At 54.0% G+C, this 18,736-nt stretch overlaps 1 protein-coding gene across 1 annotated transcript; it reads left to right on the forward strand.

Moving 5' to 3' along the window:
* Positions 1-3,631: 3,631 nt before the first annotated feature.
* Positions 3,632-17,682, forward strand: PLPP7 (phospholipid phosphatase 7 (inactive)). The gene is made up of 2 exons (XM_038156581.1): positions 3,632-4,305; positions 16,473-17,682. The coding sequence occupies exons 1-2, from the start codon at positions 3,855-3,857 to the stop codon at positions 16,835-16,837; spliced, it is 816 nt and encodes a 271-aa protein (XP_038012509.1). The 5' UTR covers positions 3,632-3,854; the 3' UTR covers positions 16,838-17,682.
* Positions 17,683-18,736: the final 1,054 nt, after the last annotated feature.

Genomic DNA, 18,736 nt, shown 5'->3' on the forward strand with positions numbered 1-18,736 from the left:
GCCTCCAGAAGGTGCTGAAATCCTTTGACATTTCCAAGACTCTTTCACACTTTTCAAACAAGCTTGTCACAGTTTCCCAGAGCATCCTGAGTCTGGTGAAACTGCATATTCTGCAACTCCGGTTCCACTGAAGCTCCAGCCAGGTCTTGCTTCAACTTGGCTGTGTCTGGTGCTCTGGTCAGCTAGGAAATTGCATTATCTCACTCTAATTAAATCAGCTCTTCAGCTGGAGTTTTTGTTGGGTTTTGGTCGTGCTTGTCTCCACCACGCTGCTGCGAGTGATTAAGGCATTAGCACATCCCACCCGGCTTTTTCGTTCCTGGAAGAATCCCATGCAGGGTTTGCTGGACGCGCTTTGGTTGCAGGCGCTGCTTCTTTGGCCAGCTGCTGGCAGAGGTCGGGATGCAGAAAGAGGGGATGGGGCCGTCACTCTTGTCCCACCCACACTCCAGGCGGTTTGCCTGGCCACGCTGGCCCCTGGCACCGCGTGTGGCCGTGGCTGTGCGGGGCATTGCGGCCGGCAGCCCCGCGGGCAGGGCAGCGGGGAGCACAGCCCGGCTGAGCAGAGCGGGCACACGGGGCACGCCGGATTTGTCCGTCTGGGCGTTCTCCCAGGTGCTGGATGACCCCTGTGGATCGTGTGTCAGGACTGGAATAGCCCCGCCGGGGCAGGGAGCCTGTCTGCAGGGATATTTATAAACCCCAGGGTGAGTTTTATGGGATGGGGCTTGTCATGGCCTCAGTGGGATCAGGGATTTTTCCCCTCCCAAGCTCAGTTTCTCCAGCTGGGACTGTCAGTGACAGCCCACCCTGCTGCAGGAGAGACCAGACAGTTTTCCTTTGCCATTCCACCACTAGCAGGGGTTTTGCTGGCACTGCATCCATCCCACACTGCCCTTCCTCCTCCAGCCCCTTCCTGCTCAGGACTGGGGCTGGAGTGCAAGGCTGGAGTCTCACGGGGAGCTGGGGCACAGAAATTCCCTCCTATCAGTGTCAGCAGAAGGACAGGCACCAGATTAAATTCACTCCCGGGGCTTTCAAGGTATTTTTTAACCCCTGACAGCTCCCAAGGAGCATGCTCAGATGTAGCTGAGCATCCCCAGCACAGACTGGGCAGGAGTCCCCCTGTTCCTGCAGGGTCCTGGCCACCAGTGCCTTTATCCCTCTGCCCACTGATGTTTGCAGAGCCCCACATTTGCACGGAGTGGGAAAATCCAGGAGGCCATGCACTGGGAGGTGATGGCTACAGCCATTGGAAGCAGGGATGATGGTTCTCTGCCTGGCCCATGTCAGGTAGGCAGAGATTTTCCCCGTGCTGGGCAGTGGGGTGAGGGCAGGCAGGTGGGGATGGGGTGCTGGCTGCCCTGGTAGTGGCAGCACAGCCAGGGATCAGGCAGGAGCTGCTGGGTCTTGGTGATGTGGCAGTTCCTGTGTGATTTAAGGGCTGCCACAGCCCCACGTGGTACCTGAGCCAGGAGAGGTTGTGTTTTATGGGCTGGGTGAGGGTGCCTGAGAAGGGAACAAGCTCTGCCTCCCACTGGGATCACAGAATCACATGGTTTGGGTTGGAAGGGACTTTTAAAAGTCATTTAGTCCAACCCCCAGCCATTGGCAGAGACACCTTCCACTATCCCAGGCTGTTCCAAGCCCTGTCCAACCTTGTCCTTGGACAATTCCAGGGATGGGGCAGCCACAGCTTCTTCGGGAACCTGTGCCAGGGCCTCAGCACCCTCATTGTACAAAATGTCTTCCCAATATCCCACCTAACCCTGCTCTCTGTCAGGGTGAAGCCAGTCCTGTCACTCCATTCCCAGCTCTCCTGGAGCCCCTTTAGGCACTGGAAGGAGCTCTAAGGTCTCCCTGGAGCCTTCTCCAGGCTGAACACCCCCAGCTCTCCCAGCCTGGCTCCAGGGCAGACTTGCTTCAGCCCCTGGAGCATCTCCATGGCCTCCTGTGGACTCACTCCAACAGGTCCAGGTCCTCCCTGTGCTGGGGACCCCAGAGCTGGATGCAGTGCCCCAGGTGAGGTCTCACCAGAGCAGAGCAGAGGGGCAGAATCACCTCCCTTGACCAGGCATAAGTTCCAGGAGGGTATGAATCAGGAATAAACTGATGTATATTATTTTCCTTTGAGGGAGGAAAATATGAACAAAACCCAGGAGCAAGGGCTCCTCAGGACCTCAGACACTTGCTTGTCCAAGCACTGCTGCCACCTGCACGGTCTGTCAGTCACATGGGCACAGCCTGAATGCACACTTCACTGAGGGAACTTTGAGAGCTACGTATGATAGTGCAAAGAAAATGTAAAATTTGTGTTATTATCTTTGGAAGCCTGAGAACCACCTTTCATTTAGTACTTAAACCCCTCACTGCAGTTTGGGCAAGACCTTTAAAGACAGCTGGGTGCCCAGTTCCCAGGGTTACCTGTGCAGCCACTGACCTCTGTCACTGGACAGTTGTGTAGACAAATGTCACTGGCACCAAGAGACGTGGCTGTTCTGCTCCTCAGTGTAATATCCATCTGCTGTTCTCCATCCACGGGGGATTTCCAGCCTGTTTGCACAGGAATAACCCTGTTCCTGGAGCCTGGGGGTGGTGTGGAGAGCCCCTTGTGCAGGGGAGGTGCTGGCAGTGCAGGTGACCTGGCTCAGGGGGTGCTGCAGCTGGGCTGTCACCCTGCAGGCAGGACAGCTAGCATGGGTGGTGTCTCCCAGAGGTGCTGGAGGCTCAGACCCACACAGCTGCTGCTCAGGGGTGCAGGATGATCCTTCAGCCCTGTGAACTGGAGCTGCAGGCTCCCAGGGGTGCTCCCAGGGGCATGGATGTCTCAGGAGGGCCGCGGGGAGGTGACAGCGATGGAGCACAGCGTGCGTGGCAGGAGGGACAGCAGGTGTTCCCTGTCCTCCGTGGGTCCTGGCAGAGGCTCGCTCCTCTCCGTGCTGCTGGGCACAGCGGCTGTGCCGCTTTCGGGGGACACAGGCAGCGCTGTCACCTGCTGTCAGCTCGGGCTGTGCCGTGCTGGTGACACGGCGGGGACACACGTGCGGTATCGAGGCCACGCAGCGCCAGGCAGGAGGATGGGAATTCATCAGCAGCTCCTTCCCGGGTCATCAGGAGGCAGGTGATGCTTCTCCTGCGGCCAGGAACGGGGTGAGTGATGGAAGGTGCTCCAGGGGCATGCCCTGAGCAGGCAGGGAGGGTGGCGTGAGGGGTGCTTTGAAAGGCATCCGTACCAGGGGGGTATTCAGGGTGCCCGGGTAGGGGGGGAGAAGTTGAAGAACAGATTATTCAGGAAGATTTTGGGGGAGAGCCCCTTGAGGGGAAGTGCCTGGGTGACACCTGGTCTTGGTGCTGCAAAGCCAGGCAGCACAGCCTGCCCTGAGGAGGGGGATGCCATCATCTCCAGCTCTGACTCTGGCACTGAAATGTGAATTGCGGCACAAAAAGAACTACGTTTCCCAGTTTCCCTTGCAGCCCAGGGGAATAAGCAATTGGAAGATTTAAATAGACCAGGCCAGAAGCAACCAACCTTTGGCACAATGTTTTTCCCTCCTCTTCTTCATATCTATTGGCTGTCCAACATTTTTCCCTGGCACTGGAGTGGCTGCCAAGCCTGGCATTAATTTTCCTTCCAAGCTTGCTAGGCCCATGAAGTAAACAGCCATGTGCATTCCTTACTCTATATTTAACAGCTGCAGTCTGTGCTGGGGGCAACTGCAACAGAGGGGAACCTTTGTAGCTTCCCAAATTCACAGCTTGTGAGGGTGGGAGTGGGGGAAGCTTTCTGCAGGGAGAAGAGGGATTTCTCTCCTTCCCGGTATTTGCAAAGCAGGTTGCGTTAAAGAGAGACTGCAATGCCAGCATCCCAGCCACGGTCCAGGGCCAGAGACAGGAACAATGTCCTCAACAGGGCTGAGTTCCTCTCCCTGAATCAGCCCTTGAAGGGGAACCAGGAGGGCAGGAGCTCCAGCAGGAAGCAGAGCGGCCAGGCCGGGGCAGCCGGTGCCCAGAACACCAACCCCAAGGAGCGGCGGCAGTCGCAGCAGCTGCCCGAGGAGGATTGCATGCAGCTCAACCCCTCCTTCAAGGGAATCGCCTTCAACTCGCTGCTGGCCATCGATATCTGCATGTCCAAGAGGCTGGGAGTGTGTGCCAACAGAGCCTCCTCCTGGGGAGGTGCCCGCTCCATGATCAACCTCCTGGGGATAACGGGGCACGGGATCCCCTGGATTGCGGGCACGCTCATCTGCCTGGTGAAGAGCAGCACGCTGGCAGGCCAAGAGGTCCTCATGAACCTGCTGCTAGGTGAGTGGCAAACCTCCCTCCCTGCTGGGGAAGCCCAGCCCTCCTCGCAGGGGACAGCAGCGCTGGGACTCCTCCTCTGGCTGCTCCCAGCATCAGAAGCGGTTGGGAAGCAGGGAGTGACCTTTAGGGTGAATGCTGCACTTTCTGGCCCTCCTAGTCCCAGGTGCTGGGGGTGATGGATGGCACAAGAAGGTGTCTGAGACAGGTGGAGTAACCATAGTAGCTGGGGACAGCCATGGAGCAGGGACAGGCCCCTGGTCCTGCGTGGGGCAGGGTTGTCCAGTCAGGGCGAGGGAGTGTCTGTGCTGGGAGGGTGGATACCAGCAGTGCTGACTTTTATTTAATCTGTGGTCATCTGCCTTGGTGTTTGATAGGATATCATAAAGATACAAGTCTTTAATATCTGGACCAATTCCTGAGGATGTTATTTCCATTCCCTTGCCATCTTCTTGACCAGACTCCACGTGATGGAGTCCTGTCACCTTCCCCGCTGCAGTTTGCTCTCACATCCTCCTTCCCTTGGGTACCTTTCTTGCTGCTGTCCTCGTTTCCATGTGCTAATTTGACCCAGAGGCTCTGTAGGCAGGCTGGGATGCCTCTGGCTCTCGGGCTAGTCCTTCCTTGCATGGTGCTGGTCAGTGTCCCTGTTTCTGGATGTGTTGAAGGGTTTGGCTTCTCCATTGTGCAGGGCCCATCCCACCCTGGTGTCCCACCAGTGACCAGGATGAGCTCTAGCTGTGACTTGCCTTAGATCCTGGCCCCAGCCTGCCCAGGCCACGGATACCTGAGGACCTTGCTCCTCTTGCTCTTCTGCCTTTGGCACAGGGTCCCATTATCCTATTTTCCCTTGTGACTAAATACCCTCTCCTCTGGCTGTGACCCACCCTGGTGTTTTCACCCTCCCTAAAAACTCAGCAAACCCACTTTTGGTTGGTAGGAGAAATTGAAAACATTGGATTTAGACCCTTTCTTCTTAGGGATCATTTTGAGGGGCTGTAGGGACACTTTATTTCACAGGCACCACAGGAAAGGGACGTCCTGTCTGCAGGGGCTGACTGTGAGCTGATACAGCTCAGCAACATGGCCCCAGGTTTTGGTTTTGTTTTTTTTTCACAACTTCATCCTTCAGAGAGGGTGGAGACTGACCTGGTCTGGCTTGAAAAGCACAGTGGTAGCTGCCTCTTCTCCCCTGTGCCTTTGGAGGAGACTGTCCTGGTGCTGTGACAGCTCATGGGGGGAGGCCGTGGCGGGGAGGCAGCCAGAATAGCTCCAGCGTGATGCGGAGCCCGCCGACATCAGCAGTTCTCGCAGGGGCTCCTCAGTGCCGGGGTCAGCCCCTCCTGGGAAGAGAGGATCCATTTGAAAGGGCACGAGGATGAAATAGCAGGTGACTAACAGCGGCCAGCACAGCAGCTTCCAGATGTCTCTTGACCCAAGAGCCTCTGACGGGGTCAGAGCCTGAAAACCAACTGCTTTGACTCCAAAATATCTGAGATCCTTACAAAGAGCTAGTGGCCCTTTTGGCTTAAAAACGAGGAAGGCTTTCTCACCCTTCTGTTGCCATATGAGGAGGACAAATGCAAAGCCACTTCAGGGTCATGTTCTAACTTTTTGGAGTGGTGGCTGGAGGAGCTCATCCCTGCATCACTACCCACATTCTCCAGGTCTCCTAAGCTCCAACGTGGTGCCCAGGGACAAGCTGGGGTTTCTGGAGTCTTGCATCCTTGCCTAGACACACTACTCCCAGCCCTCCTCTCCCCCTGCCGAGACAGGAAATAGTTAATTGGTGTGAAGGACCAGTTCCATAGGTCTGGCAACCTCCAAAGAGCTCCACTGCTCCCTTTGAAAAGACTGCACTGACTGGTGGGACTGGCCAAGGTGCCCTCAGCCTCTCTTCTCAGAGCTTCTGCAGGAGGACTCGTGTCACCCCACAGAGCAGATCTCCGCTGTGAGAGTGGCCTTGGGCTGATATTTAAGACTGCAGTCAGAAACTCTGAGTACCCGAGTGGCTGCTGCCATGATATCTGCACTGCTGGTGGAGAAGGAGCCTGGCTGGGAGCCTGGGGCTGGTGGACCTGGACAGGTCCCAAGAAAAGTGGGGTCTTGTGTGGACAGGAAGGTCATGGCACCGCTGCTGCATCTGGCATCCTTGGTCCCTCTTGCTGCTGCTTTCCTGTGGCTCAAATCCACCAGGATGTGGTGAAAAGCCCTCCTGTTTAGGCACAGGTCAAAGGGAGGGGAACCTCCTGGCGTTTCCCTGCTGGAAGAGGGAAGTTGGGGTTGTCTGTGGCACCCCTTCCGTACCTCCCCGGGCTCTCCTCCCTTCCCCAGCTCGCTGAGGGTTTGATACATCAAGCAGAATTTCTGATGCAGTCTCTGGGCAGGGAGCCAGCCCATCATAGAGCACTTGTTTAGGATTTGCAGTCAGGCTTCCAAGGCGAAGAGACTGCTGAAAGGGGACTGGGAACCTGGCAGGAGCACCACTGCAGATGGAGGAGGAGCTCCCACCAGGGGCTTTGCCAACACATGTGGGGGCATTTCGGGTGATGGGGTCTGACCCTGGGATGCTCCATCCATCCCCACTGCAGATGCTGATTAGCAACCCCAAGCAATGTTTTCCCTCCATGTTTGTCATCTGTGATGGAATTTATTGATTCCCCTTCTCACAGTAATCTTTCCCAGCAAATGCCAAACAGCCAGAGAAGCACACACAGCCTGTTACTGAAAAGATGGAAGAAACCAGATATCTGTGCCCACTGTAAAAATCCCTCTGCCAGGACACGCTTTCAGGAAGACTGTCTCAGCATCACCAGCCCTGGCTGAGCAAAAGTCAGGGAGAAGCTCCACAACCCCTTGGCTAAATTGAGAAAGTCATAACTCAGGAAATCCCCCAGTTATAAAGTTCATTTTATTTGTCTGCCAGTGTTGGAACTTCTAGGACTATCCAAGCTTTTCTCTGCAATCACAAGGGTTTCGTGACAACTAAGGTGCTTAGAAAGTAATTTGAACTTTGCAGTCAGGCTTGCAGGGGGAAAGCAGTTATAAAACTTTCAGTAAAATGCCCAGATCTGCTTCAGAACCAGACAGAAATTCCATTAAACCCTGGGGGCAGCAGTACCTCGGTTTCTGGTTCTGGTCCATCTGGTGAGGATGTGGATCCAAATTTAGTGATTCATTGACTGCAAAGCCAGCAAAGAACATTTGGATCATCGATCTAACCCACGGCAAAATACAGGCTGTGGCACATCCCTTAATTTATTCCTGTTCAATTTGTTAAGGGAAAAAACCCAAACACTCAATCTGATGTGCAGTTACAAGTGAGGGTGAACTTGTCAGAGCCATTTCTGTATTACTGCAGTGGTTGGGATTCTCACAAGTGCTTTCAGTTGGACTCTTCCCTTCATTGCGTCTCCATACCCTTCTCTCTCCAGCTGAACAGCTCTTTCAGCCAACATCTTTTCTGCCTTTCAGTATTTTGGATAGTGCTCAAGTAATTTCTTCACCTCCTATTTATTAAGCTAAACAGATTGATCTCGTTAAACTGATGGTCTTTGCAGACCCAGGCACCTTCTCACTGCAGCGGGGATGGAATGTGGTCACTGGGGATGGAATTTGGTTGTCCACCCAAAGTGGTCCCTCCAGTGAGGCCCCTCTTTTGTGTTTACAGCCAAACCCATGCTGTGTTTAGTTATTTGCCATCCAGCTGGGTGCCTTTGCTGTTGGGAGGTACCTGCTTGGGTCATCCTTGCACGTAAAATTGTGTTTGTGCTTGGTTTGAAGTACCAGAAACTGGTTCTGCTGTGGTCATGGCTCTCTGGAACAGGCATCCGGACTAGGAGAAGAGAAAATCCCTTGTCTTCTCTTTGCTTGCTGTCTGAGTGACACTGGTCCCGGCGCTCAGCCATCTCCAGCTGGCTCTGCATCCCCTCGGAGGGGCAGGATGGCTCTTTGGAGCTGTCACTAAGCATTTATCCCATTAAGTACAGCACTGCCTCAGGGCGTGGGTGTATCAGCCACTGTCAGGCTGGGGATGGGTGAACGCCACAGGAGGAGGAAAGGAGGGAGCCCAGAGCAGCTTCTTCATTCCTGGAGGTCAGCAAGGAGGAAGTTCTTGCTCTATCCAGCCTTCTTCCTGAATACTGACATGGCTTTACTCTGACCAGGAGCCAAGCCATGATATTCTGAAGCACAGTCCCTGCAGACCCCTAAGAAAGAAAATTATAAATCCATATATATGGTCAGAACTCTGTGGTCCCATCCTGGCAGCTTCCAAGCAAGACCAGATTTGCAAGAAATTGGTGGATTAGGAAGGAGAGAGAGAAAGAAATGCCTTCCCCAAGCCCCTGGAGGCCCCAGTGACCCTGTTCCAACAATACAGACGTGCTTCAGGTATTGTCGTGCTTCTCTTTGGAGGCTATGTGATGAAAAATCCAGACAGTGCAGCCCCGTGCTGGTAAAGGTCACGGGGTAGATGAGATGCCCAGGCAGTGCAGAGGAGCTGATCCTGTCAGCTGAGCCTCAGGGCAGCCCAGACCCAGCAGAGAGGCCGGGGAGCTGCACGGCAGATGGATCAGTCTGAATCCAGCAGAGCTTGCTCAGCCCAGAGCCCCAGAGATGGTTTGGGGCCAGATGTGTCTATTTTTTCCCCTTTCATTCTTGCACTGTGAGAGGAGGGATTTCCTGAGCCAGGCAGAGGACATTCCATCAGGGATGGGCAGAGCAGCTCAGGAGCTGGTGCCCTGCAGAACCATCCCTCCTCGGGCAGCCTGGCACACGGAGGGGGCTCAGCTGCTGTCCCACTCCCCTCCCAGCCCTGCCAGTGCCCACCAAGGTCTCACTGAGCCAGCAGCACGTCTGCCCAGTGAGGTGGAAACATTTCAATGCCAAAGAACCCAACATGAGTGACCCATGGAAGGTGCCAGGCAGAGGGAACAACACAGATGCCCCTGCATCCAGCATTTAGACACAGGTCCAGCCTGGCATTAAACATTCCTCTTTATCACTCCAGGCTGCTAATCTGCCTCTGTTCTGCCCAGATACAGCAGCTGAAGTCCGTGGTCTTTGGTGGGTGCCATGCTCAGCCTTCATCCCTTCACAGCTGATGAGCTCAGGCATCTCTGAGCAGCCAGCAGTGCCCTGCTCTCCCGGCTTCCCTGCCCCCCTTCCTGCCTGCTTCCTCTACAGGAATGTGTCCTGCTGCCTGCAGTGTCCCCTTGGATAAAGGACAGGCAGGGACAGGCTGGGGCTCATCTGACTGTGGCTGGAGCAGGCACTGGGGGATTCCAGCGGCCTGCACGGTGTCTCCATCACAGCCATGGTCTGATCAGCCCCTCGGTACCAGGCAGCACCGATTTGCTCAGGTCCTGGCCGGCTGCTGGGGATGCTGTGAGCCCTGCAGGCATCAGAGTGCAGCCCTTGGGGGATGTGCATCGAGCTGGAATCCAACCCTCGAGCTGGAATCCAACCCTCTCAGAGCCAGCAGCGAAACGTTCGGAGCCTGAATGCAGAGCAAAAGAGAAAAGAAGTGCGAGGGTTGTTGAATGGGAAGAGGGGGAATAAACATGGGAAATGAGTCATCCTTATGTCTGTCACTCCGGGGACAACTTCCCGTTGCCCCTGCCTGCAGCTCAGAGGGGACAGTGGCTGTTCCGCTCAGGCAGAGCTGCAGAAGCAGAGCCAGGCTCTGGCCCGAAGGGAGCTCCCAGGAAATGGTGAGTGTGTTTGCCTCTAACACGCCTTGACAGGAGCAGTGGCTGGGAAGAGGAAGGTGGGGAGTGAGGTGAGCTGTTGGGAGGAGCAGCAGGCAGGGAGAGCCCGTCGGGTCTCCTGCTCCAGGTCAGGATTGGTGCAGGATGGGGTGGGAAAGTGAGGAATCAGATGAACTCTCTTTTTTTCCTCCACTTTGAGGGAAACTCATGCTTTAACCTGGAACAGAGAACCATTTCCATCTGTACAGGGATGCTGGCAGATGTACCTGATCTGGGTGCACACTGGGAGGTGTGATGATCTGAGACCCTCTGAGCATCACAGCATCATCCTTTTTAATTTTTTTTTTCCAGTTTGCCTCTTTGAAAGCAGTGGGGTGGAACTCCAAGCCCGAACAGCACTGAGGCCAAGCAAGGAGCCCAGCCTTTGTGGGCTGGACCATGCTGCTGGTCCTCAGCCCAAGGCACTTTTCTTCCTCCAGCTCATCCCATATAGTGCTGTAGGTGCTGCTGGGGGTGGCTCTGGGGTGTGCTGATGGTACCCGTGCTGCTGCCATGGAGTACAGGAGCGTTTCAAGCTGTCAGAGCCCTTCTGGAGGCAGATGAGCCATCCTCAGGGCTGCTCAGCTCCTTTTCCCCAGCAGCACGAGCCATTTTCACTGTGCTCCCCCTCTTGCCTGCATCTCTCCCCAGCCTGTGCAGCTCCCCAGTGAAGCAGCCCCACTCAGTATTTGATGCTGAGTACAAATTTCCCAGCTCCCAGGGCACAGTGTTTCCAAGGGGAGAACTCCAGGCAGCCTGTGTTTGCACTCAGAGCTGCTTCTAATCGTCTAGAATGTAGCAAATCTATTTTTAGTTGTTGTGGGTTTTTATTTTAATTAACAGCACAATTCTGCTTTCCACCATTTATCACCTCCCCATGACCACTTACCCCACACTGATGCTTGTTCAGCCAAAAAATACCCCCCCCTCAAACAGCAAAATGCCTGATTCATTGGCTCTTCAATGTGCCATGCCATCTGTGCTTTTTGTCAGCTCTTACACCCAATAGTGCCACATTTGGGGAACAAAACGGAATGGAGGGGTTCATTTCCAGAGTGGACCTCTTCCAGCTGCTGCTGACTCCGCTGGAGAGAGGGTGAAGCTTCTTTTGAAACCTGCATCTTTCATTAATGTCAACGAGATAAGGCTGCAAACAGCTCATTTTCCAGGTCAGGGAGCCTAATGCCTGCAGGAGATTTGGGAAGTTCAGAAGGAGTGGGCACGTAAGTTAAAAGAAAAATGGGGGCAAAAAATTACGAATTCTAATTATGGAGCTAAAGAAACTGTTTCCTGGGACTGGTGGCATTTGTCCAGAGCTCAGTACTGAGTGAGGGTGGGTAATCTGGGCAATACAGCACCTTCCAAGCCAGTCTTGGCCCTACACGTGGCCTCAGCAGCTGCAGTGGGGAGCACATGCCACCTCCAGCGTGCTGGGTTTGAAGCCCAGGCGATGAATTGTCCCCAGCTTGGCTCTGCTCTGTGCACATCTTGTCTGAGGCACATCTGCTCCCACATTGGGAGCCTCCTGAGCTCATATAATGAGCTCACTCTTCATTCCTGGGCATTTACCTCCCTGTTTTCTTCTCCCCATGTGCTCAGCCATGGTTTTGGGAGGCTGAGTCCAGCTTGTGACTGTTTCTGATCCCGACCTCACAGGCTGGGCTCTGGAGAGCAGCCTTGTCTCATGCAGGCAGCCCATGTGTGTGAAGTCACGTGGATCTCGGCTGCAGGAGCAGATGAGGCCAAGGGCTTTTTTGGCTTTCTCCTCTTTTCCTCCCCCCTTGCCCCTAGAACTGCACCCAGGTTGTTTTTCAGCTGTGGTTTTGATAACATGTTTATATAAACACCCCAGCTGGAATCTGCCTCCGTCCCTGGAGACACTGCCTGGCCCCAACCTGGAGCAGACCATGTCCCCACGGGTGCTCACACCATCCTCAGCCTCTTCCAGCCTTAAGGGACAGCAGCAGAGATGCCACCTCGGGGACAGAAAGGACCTTATGGTGACAGGAGACATCCAACTGTTTCAATTCCTTTTAAGTACAAGCTTTGGGGTTGTGTTTGGTTCTGCTGCTGATGGTTCAGGTTTGTCCTCGTGCCCAGCCTGCACAGGGCTCCTCTCTGCTCGCCTCTCAGCTGCTAATGGGCTCCCAACGTTTGGTGGTAGGAGCAAGGCAGAGAATTGTTTTCCTTTCCTTATTAATAGATATAAAATGCCTGCCCAGGGGGCTCACTTTCAGCTCAATTACTGTGCATCTGATGCCAGATGTTGGCTTTTTACAATGCCAAGGTGATCTCTGATGCTAAAATTGTCACAGGCAAGACAAGACTTGCTCTTTGGTTTTGTGTTTTAAGGAAATTGTAGATGTTAATGTAGGATTTGGGGACTGGGTGGTTTTGTGTTGGAAATTTGAAGGATTGTTTCCCTTAACACCAGGTCGACAGGGAGATTCCTGATCTTTTTCAGAAAAACATGAAAGGAGCAAGAATGGCCAAGAGCTAATCCTTCCTTTAGTCTCAAATACAGCACTAGCTGGATTTTACATCCAGTGATGCCCCTGGTTTAAATCCAATGCTACCTGGCTCTGGGGGGAAAGGCATGATGAAAAAAATGCTTCATATTAAAATTTTTTGCTCCTCTCATCTCAGCCTCAGTCAGGTGGCACTCTGCCATCCCTGCTGTGCTTTTGACAGCCCCAGGGTCCCCAGAGAGCAGCCAGTGCAGGCTGGTGCATCAGCTGCAGTGGGCTCTCCTGGGCTGTGCTTGCTCCAGCCTCCAGCCAGGGCAGCCTGAAGGATTTGCAGGGCTCTGAGAGGCACCAGGGAAGGGCAGAGCCAAGGTGGTGCTGCTGATTTGCAGGTGCAAGGCTCAGGGGCTTGGGGTCCAACAGCAGGAACAGTCCTCATGCAGAGACACCCACCTGCAGCTGGAGCACCTGGGGGACCCGACAGAGTTAACCCCTTAGCTGCCTGATGCTGTGCCAGCCCGAGGAGGGAGGATTTGATGTGCGTGAAGGGGAGGAAGGGAGTGAGCCAAGGTCTGAGTGGGAATGTAGGTCATGGGATTGTGAGGGAATAGGGCTGGGGATGGGGCTGCTGGGCAGCAGCACTGTCTGTAGCTGTCCCTGAAGGATGGGGCTGCTGGGCAACAGCAATGTCTGTAGCTGTTCCTGAAGGATGGGCCCTTGGCAGCAGTGCTGCCTGCTGATTCACCCTGCCAGCACTGGCAGCAGCAGGAGAGGGAAGGGGAGCAGCAGAGACCCAGCACTGGGAAGGGGAACAGCAGAAACCCAGCACTGGAAGGGGAGCAGCAGAGACCCAGCACTGGAAGGGGAACAGCAGAAACCCAGCACTGGAAGGGGAGCAGCAGAGACCCAGCACTGGAAGGGGAACAGCAGAAACCCCAGGGAAAGGGCCCCCCCCATGCCTCAGGGGCCCGGGCTGGCTGCTGGGGCTGTTTCATAAAGAAATCTCCATGAAAGGAACAGAAAGTGCAAGGGGAAGTGACAGAAAAAGCACCAGACAAGGGATGTTTGGTGGGTTTTTTTTTCCTTTTAACGGCAAATTAACCCCTGGTTTTAATGCTGTCATGCCTTCCAATCTTGAAATGTGGGCAAACGAGGCTTTTTGCTTTCTGTGCATCATTTGATGAAAATCAAAGCTAGCAGTACTGAAGGCCCATTTTATTCATCTTCTGAATGAAAGGATTATTAGAACTGCTCTTTGGCTTGTTCTCCATGCCCTGAACACCTCCATGCACACATGCCTGCATCCCTCCAGTTGCCCTGACATCACCTTTGACCGTAAAAAAATATTGCCAGTGCAAAATACTGACAGGCAATGGTGAACACCACTCGCTGCTAAAGCACATGGTCCTTGTGCTGCTGATCCATGGGCAGCTTTGGTGGGGAATGGTCTCTAGGGAATTTATTGAACACCATGGAGGAGACACTGGGATCTGTCGGGGTGCCCAGACTCGTTCTGGAACCCTGGCTTGGCTTCTCAGCAATGCAATTGGTGCTGACTTCAGCAGAGCAGCTTGGGCCAGAGTCTTCTCTTGGCAGCACTGGTGCATCATCTCTCTGATGCTTCTGGGTTCCTGAGAATTTGATGAGTCTGGGTTCCCGAGAGAGCATCGTGGAGCTTCAGTTTCACACAGTTCTCGTCCAGGGTGAGATGAGACTGGTGGGAAATGCAGCTGCTGAGCTCTGAAAATCATCTCCTGAAGCACTTTGCTGGATCAGGGCTGGGGGGGGGTGTTAGTTAATGGGGTGAGGAGTTGGGCTGGGGTGATTTAGGAAGCCCAGCATGAGCAGAGCCGTGTGTAGCAGGGCAGCCCTGCAATGGTCAGCCAGGCCTGGGCTCACAGCATTTGACCTTAACAGGGAGCCAGGGTGAGTGGCTGCTCCAGGGCTCCACAGCCTGTGTCTGAAATCCCTCCCTCCCTTTCTCCCCACAGCCAGCCTGTCAAAAAAAAAATTAAAAAAAAAAAATCAGCAAATTGAAGACAACTCTGCTGAGTGTGGGGGTCCTGGTGGGCTGCAGACCTCCCCCTGCTCTCTCCCTGCTGAGTGTGGGGGTCCTGGTGGGCTGCAGACCTCCCCCTGCTCTCTCCCTGCCTGCTGGTCACATGCAGCAGGAGCTGGGCAGTGCCTGGTTGTCCTTGTCCTCCTAAACCCATCGTTACTGCTACAGGCCCAGTGGTGTGACTGGCCTCCTTGCAGCCCCTTGCCAGCTGCAGCCTCGACACCTTTGTCCAGGTGCCACTCCTGAACCTTTGCTCTGTGTCAATCTCCTGCTTTTTGTGTCTGTCCTGGATTCCTGCTACTGTCCATGCCAGGGAGGAGCTGGTACCCAGATCTTTTCCTCTGCCCTATCTGCCCTCCACAGACCCCAGGGCAGGCATGACCTATTGGGCAGAAGGTTCAGGGAGGTCCCGCTGTCCCACTTCCCCATGCAAGATGCCCTGCAGATGAGGGAGAAAAGCAGTCTGCCATAAGGAGAGGGTTTGGCCAGGATAAATACCAGCCCCTTCCCAAAGCAGTGCTGGAGCTGGGGGTGGCACACAGGGAAGGTGGGTGAGCAGAGCTGCTGTGACAGCTCCTCAGGTGCTGAGCAGGCAGGTGGAGCTGCCTCCCATGTGCCATCTCATTTCCCATCCCCACCACCACTGCAGTCCCCTCCATGCTCCTGAAACCTTGTCAGCTCTCAAGGAATGGTCTTTACCAGGGCCTGGGAACCAAACAACTGCCCCTGGCATTCCTGCTGAGGGAGCAGGCTGTGCTGGTGATGGCAGATATGTCCTTGTCATTGCTGCGGGGAGCTGAAATCAGCTGTCTGACTAATTAGGAGGGTTGGGGAAAAGCAGATGAGGGGATTAAAGAGAAATAAAATTGATGCTAGGAAATAGAAATGACAGTACCTGTCGGCTGGGACGAAGCAGGTGGGCTGAAGAGGAGGGTGATGTAGATAAGTGCTGATGGGTTTCACTCCTGAAGCTGTTAAGGAAGCATTTTGGTTTGGTGTAGAGAGCTGCAGCTGCAGGTGCCTGTGCCATCACAAGCCTGGGTTTGCTGGGGCTGGGAGGTGTGGTACCCCCAATGCATTTGCACAGGGAAGGGGCCGTGTGGGGTGACTTGCAGGCAGAAAGTCACAGGGAGCAAGAGGTGAGCAGAAACAAGAAATGGCTCGTGGGTGTTTGATGCTTTGGCAAAGGAAGAAGGATGGGTGGGGGATGTCTAGAAGGATGTCACCCACCCTCCAACACGCCGTGGTGCTGTTTCTAACTCAGGAGCCCATTTTCCTTTATTGTTCCCCTTGGCTCACTGGCTCCTAATGCTCCTTTCTTAGTGAAATCTCTCAGCATGGGGAGAAATCTGTCAGCATGGTGTGATCTCCTGGCTGCTCTGGGCAGGTGGAGGTGGTGGGCTTGGGAAAGGACAAGGGACAACCCTAGAAAGTGCTGTGGGGCACCTCTCCTCCAGCAGACTGCTCACTGCAGCCTGGTCAGCCTGGCACAGAGCCCCAGGACCTTGCTGCACAAGGTTTCTAAAGCACAAGGTGGAGGCAGCAACAGGAACACCCCGAGTGGTGGTTTGAGGGCCAGAAGAGTTTCAGTTTTAGCTTTGCCAGTTGCTCTCTTCCTGCCCAGGTGGGTTGCTCACCTCTGCGGTTTGGGGTTGTCCTCTGTCAGATGGTGACAGTGGTATTTGCCTCCTCTGTGGGCAAACTGGGAGGGTTCATCAACATTTGGGTGGTGACCTGAGGATGGGGAAGTTGTGTACAGCTGCACCATGGACATCTGACCAGAACCAAATACAAATTTTTATTTAAAGAGAATGTCAACCCTTTAATGTTATGCCTTGAAAATTGCCCTCAACTCTTCTGTCTCTCACTGTTCCCTCTCTGTCTCCTGTTTTGTAGCCCTGCTCCTGGACATCATGATTGTGGCAGGTCTGCAGAAGCTGGCCAAGCGGAAGGGCCCGTACGACATCAACCCTGGCCTGTTGGACTACCTGACCATGGACACCTACGCCTTTCCCGCGGGGCACGCCAGCCGGGTGGCCATGCTCTCCAAGTTCTTCCTCAACCACCTGGTCCTGGCCATCCCTCTCCGCATCCTGCTGGTCCTCTGGGCCCTCTGCGTGGGCTTCTCCCGCGTCATGATCGGACGGCACCACATCACAGATGTCCTCTCCGGCTTTGTTTTCGGCTACTTGCAGTTCAGGCTGGTGGAGTTGATATGGATGTCTTCCAACACGTGTCAGATGTTGATATCCATCTGGTGAACATGGAGGACTTGGAAACTAGAAGATACTTTGAGAGTCCCCCTCCCAGTATTTTCTACGTGTTGTTTGTTGGAAGCAGTTGTAACTTCCATGAGTAGTGGTGTTTTTTAATGTCGCTTCCCCACCCTTAAAAAAAAAGTTTCTTGTAATGGATTGGGTTTTAGAAATCAAGGGCCATACCTGTGTTTTGGCCATATTCTCAAGCTGTGTTTGGACAGCAGCCTAATTAAGCTTTACAGATGAGAGAAATGAGCTCCATGTCTGCCTTCTTTAGGTGGTTCACACTGGCACCTTGGTATGTCCTCAGGATGGGCAGTGCCTGAGAGCTTCCTGAGAACACATTTGTGAACTTTTTAGAGGATAAATTATTTTGGCCACAGTGCTTTTTTTCTTTTTTGTAAGCCCAGCAGTTTTGTCTTGTACGGAGTCAGGACACTGCTGGTGCTTTACAGATAATAAATAATCATAAAAATCCTGCCCTGTTTGGTTCTTATCATGAGGGAGGGGAGAAAGTGAGCCCAGTGTGGCTTTGAGATACACATTCAGCATGGAGCAGGCCCTGCAGTCTTGCTGCCCAAGGGGATGCAAGCTTTTGCTTTGGGTGGGATGGGCCTGGTTGGGTGCTCAGGACACTGAAGGAAAACCTCTTCTGTGAGGGTGCATGGGGAGTTTTTGGTCTGGTAAGGAACACATGATGCCCTAATGTGGTGCTGTTTCTTCCCATTATTGACAAGTGGCCTCCTTGAAGCCTGGTGGAGCCTTATCCAGGTAATGGCCATGCTCAATGTGCTGTCTCCTAAATGGATCCCACTCACAACTGCCATTAAAAAATCCCATATTTTGAACAGAATGTTCCAGTTCTCTGTGGTCTAGCTGTCTCTAGAAGGCAGTTTGATGCTTGGCAGGTGATGGATACTATCAGACATGCCATCTTTCCTGACTGGATGAATCCTCCAGGATGGAGGGGTCCTGTCATCCCTGTCCTCCTGCGGATCCCAAGAAAAATTCACCAGACTTGCAAGGGCAGGGAGGAGTCAGGGTCCTGTGCTGTCATCTCGCCCTGCACACTGGGAGGCCTCTTCCTACAGGGGCTGGTGAGAAGAAGACATTCAGCTAATGACTGTTGCAAGCTGCTGACATTTGTTGCTCTTTGATGATTAATATGAAAAGAAGCTAAACAGAAAATCTATCCCTGGCATGTGTCTCCAGCTGGGATGTCAGCACAGAGCCCTGGGAGCTGCTGGCTTCCCGCGCTGCCGGCTCCGGGGCTGGAGCAGGAGCGTGGAGAGGAGGGCATCCATGTCCTTCAAACACAAGCCTCCCACGGAGCTCACAGATGAGCTGTCCCCTGGGAAGGGCTGTCACTGAGCGTGTTGGGAAAGGGGAGAGCTCAGGGTTGTCCCTGGAGGCTGGAGCAGCAGCAGGCAGAGCAGCGGGGGTGGCGGGTGCTGTCCTGCTTCCCTCCTGCTGCTGTGTGTGGGAGCAGGGATGTGCTACCTTCCCATCAGGGTTTTCCTTTGCCAGCCTCCTTCTCCTGCAAAGATTTCTGTGAGGAAGTGAGCTGTGGTGCTTTTTCTTCCTTCCAGGCATTATTACACGGGCAGAGTTTATCCTCATCCCTAGCAAGGATGGCAGCACGTTCTGAGCTCTGACTGTGGGTGATGCACCAATGTGTAGCTGGAGATGACAGGTTCCTGAAGGAGCAGGGAGCAGGGGATGCCTTTTCTCCCATGGCTTTGTGGGAAACTCTCACTTTGTAGCTCCAGAATTTACTGAACCTTTGCAAATAGATGGGATGATTCTTCAGCCGTGTCACCAGGTCCAGGTTTCCTTGCGCTTGTGTTGTCTTCTCTTGGAATATCCAGGGTGGCAGAATGGCTTTGTAGGAGTTGCTCCTGA

Source organism: Motacilla alba, chromosome 17 (genome assembly GCF_015832195.1).
Source record: "Motacilla alba alba isolate MOTALB_02 chromosome 17, Motacilla_alba_V1.0_pri, whole genome shotgun sequence".
Classification (NCBI taxonomy): domain Eukaryota; kingdom Metazoa; phylum Chordata; class Aves; order Passeriformes; family Motacillidae; genus Motacilla; species Motacilla alba.

Excerpts from the sequence above, each read along its gene's own strand:
- PLPP7 (XM_038156581.1), top strand. The coding sequence starts at position 3,855 with ATGCCAGCATCCCAGCCACGGTCCAGGGCCAGAGACAGGAACAATGTC. Across the intron at positions 4,306-16,472 it reads CCTCATGAACCTGCTGCTAG|CCCTGCTCCTGGACATCATG; the intron begins GTGAGTGGCAAA and ends CCTGTTTTGTAG.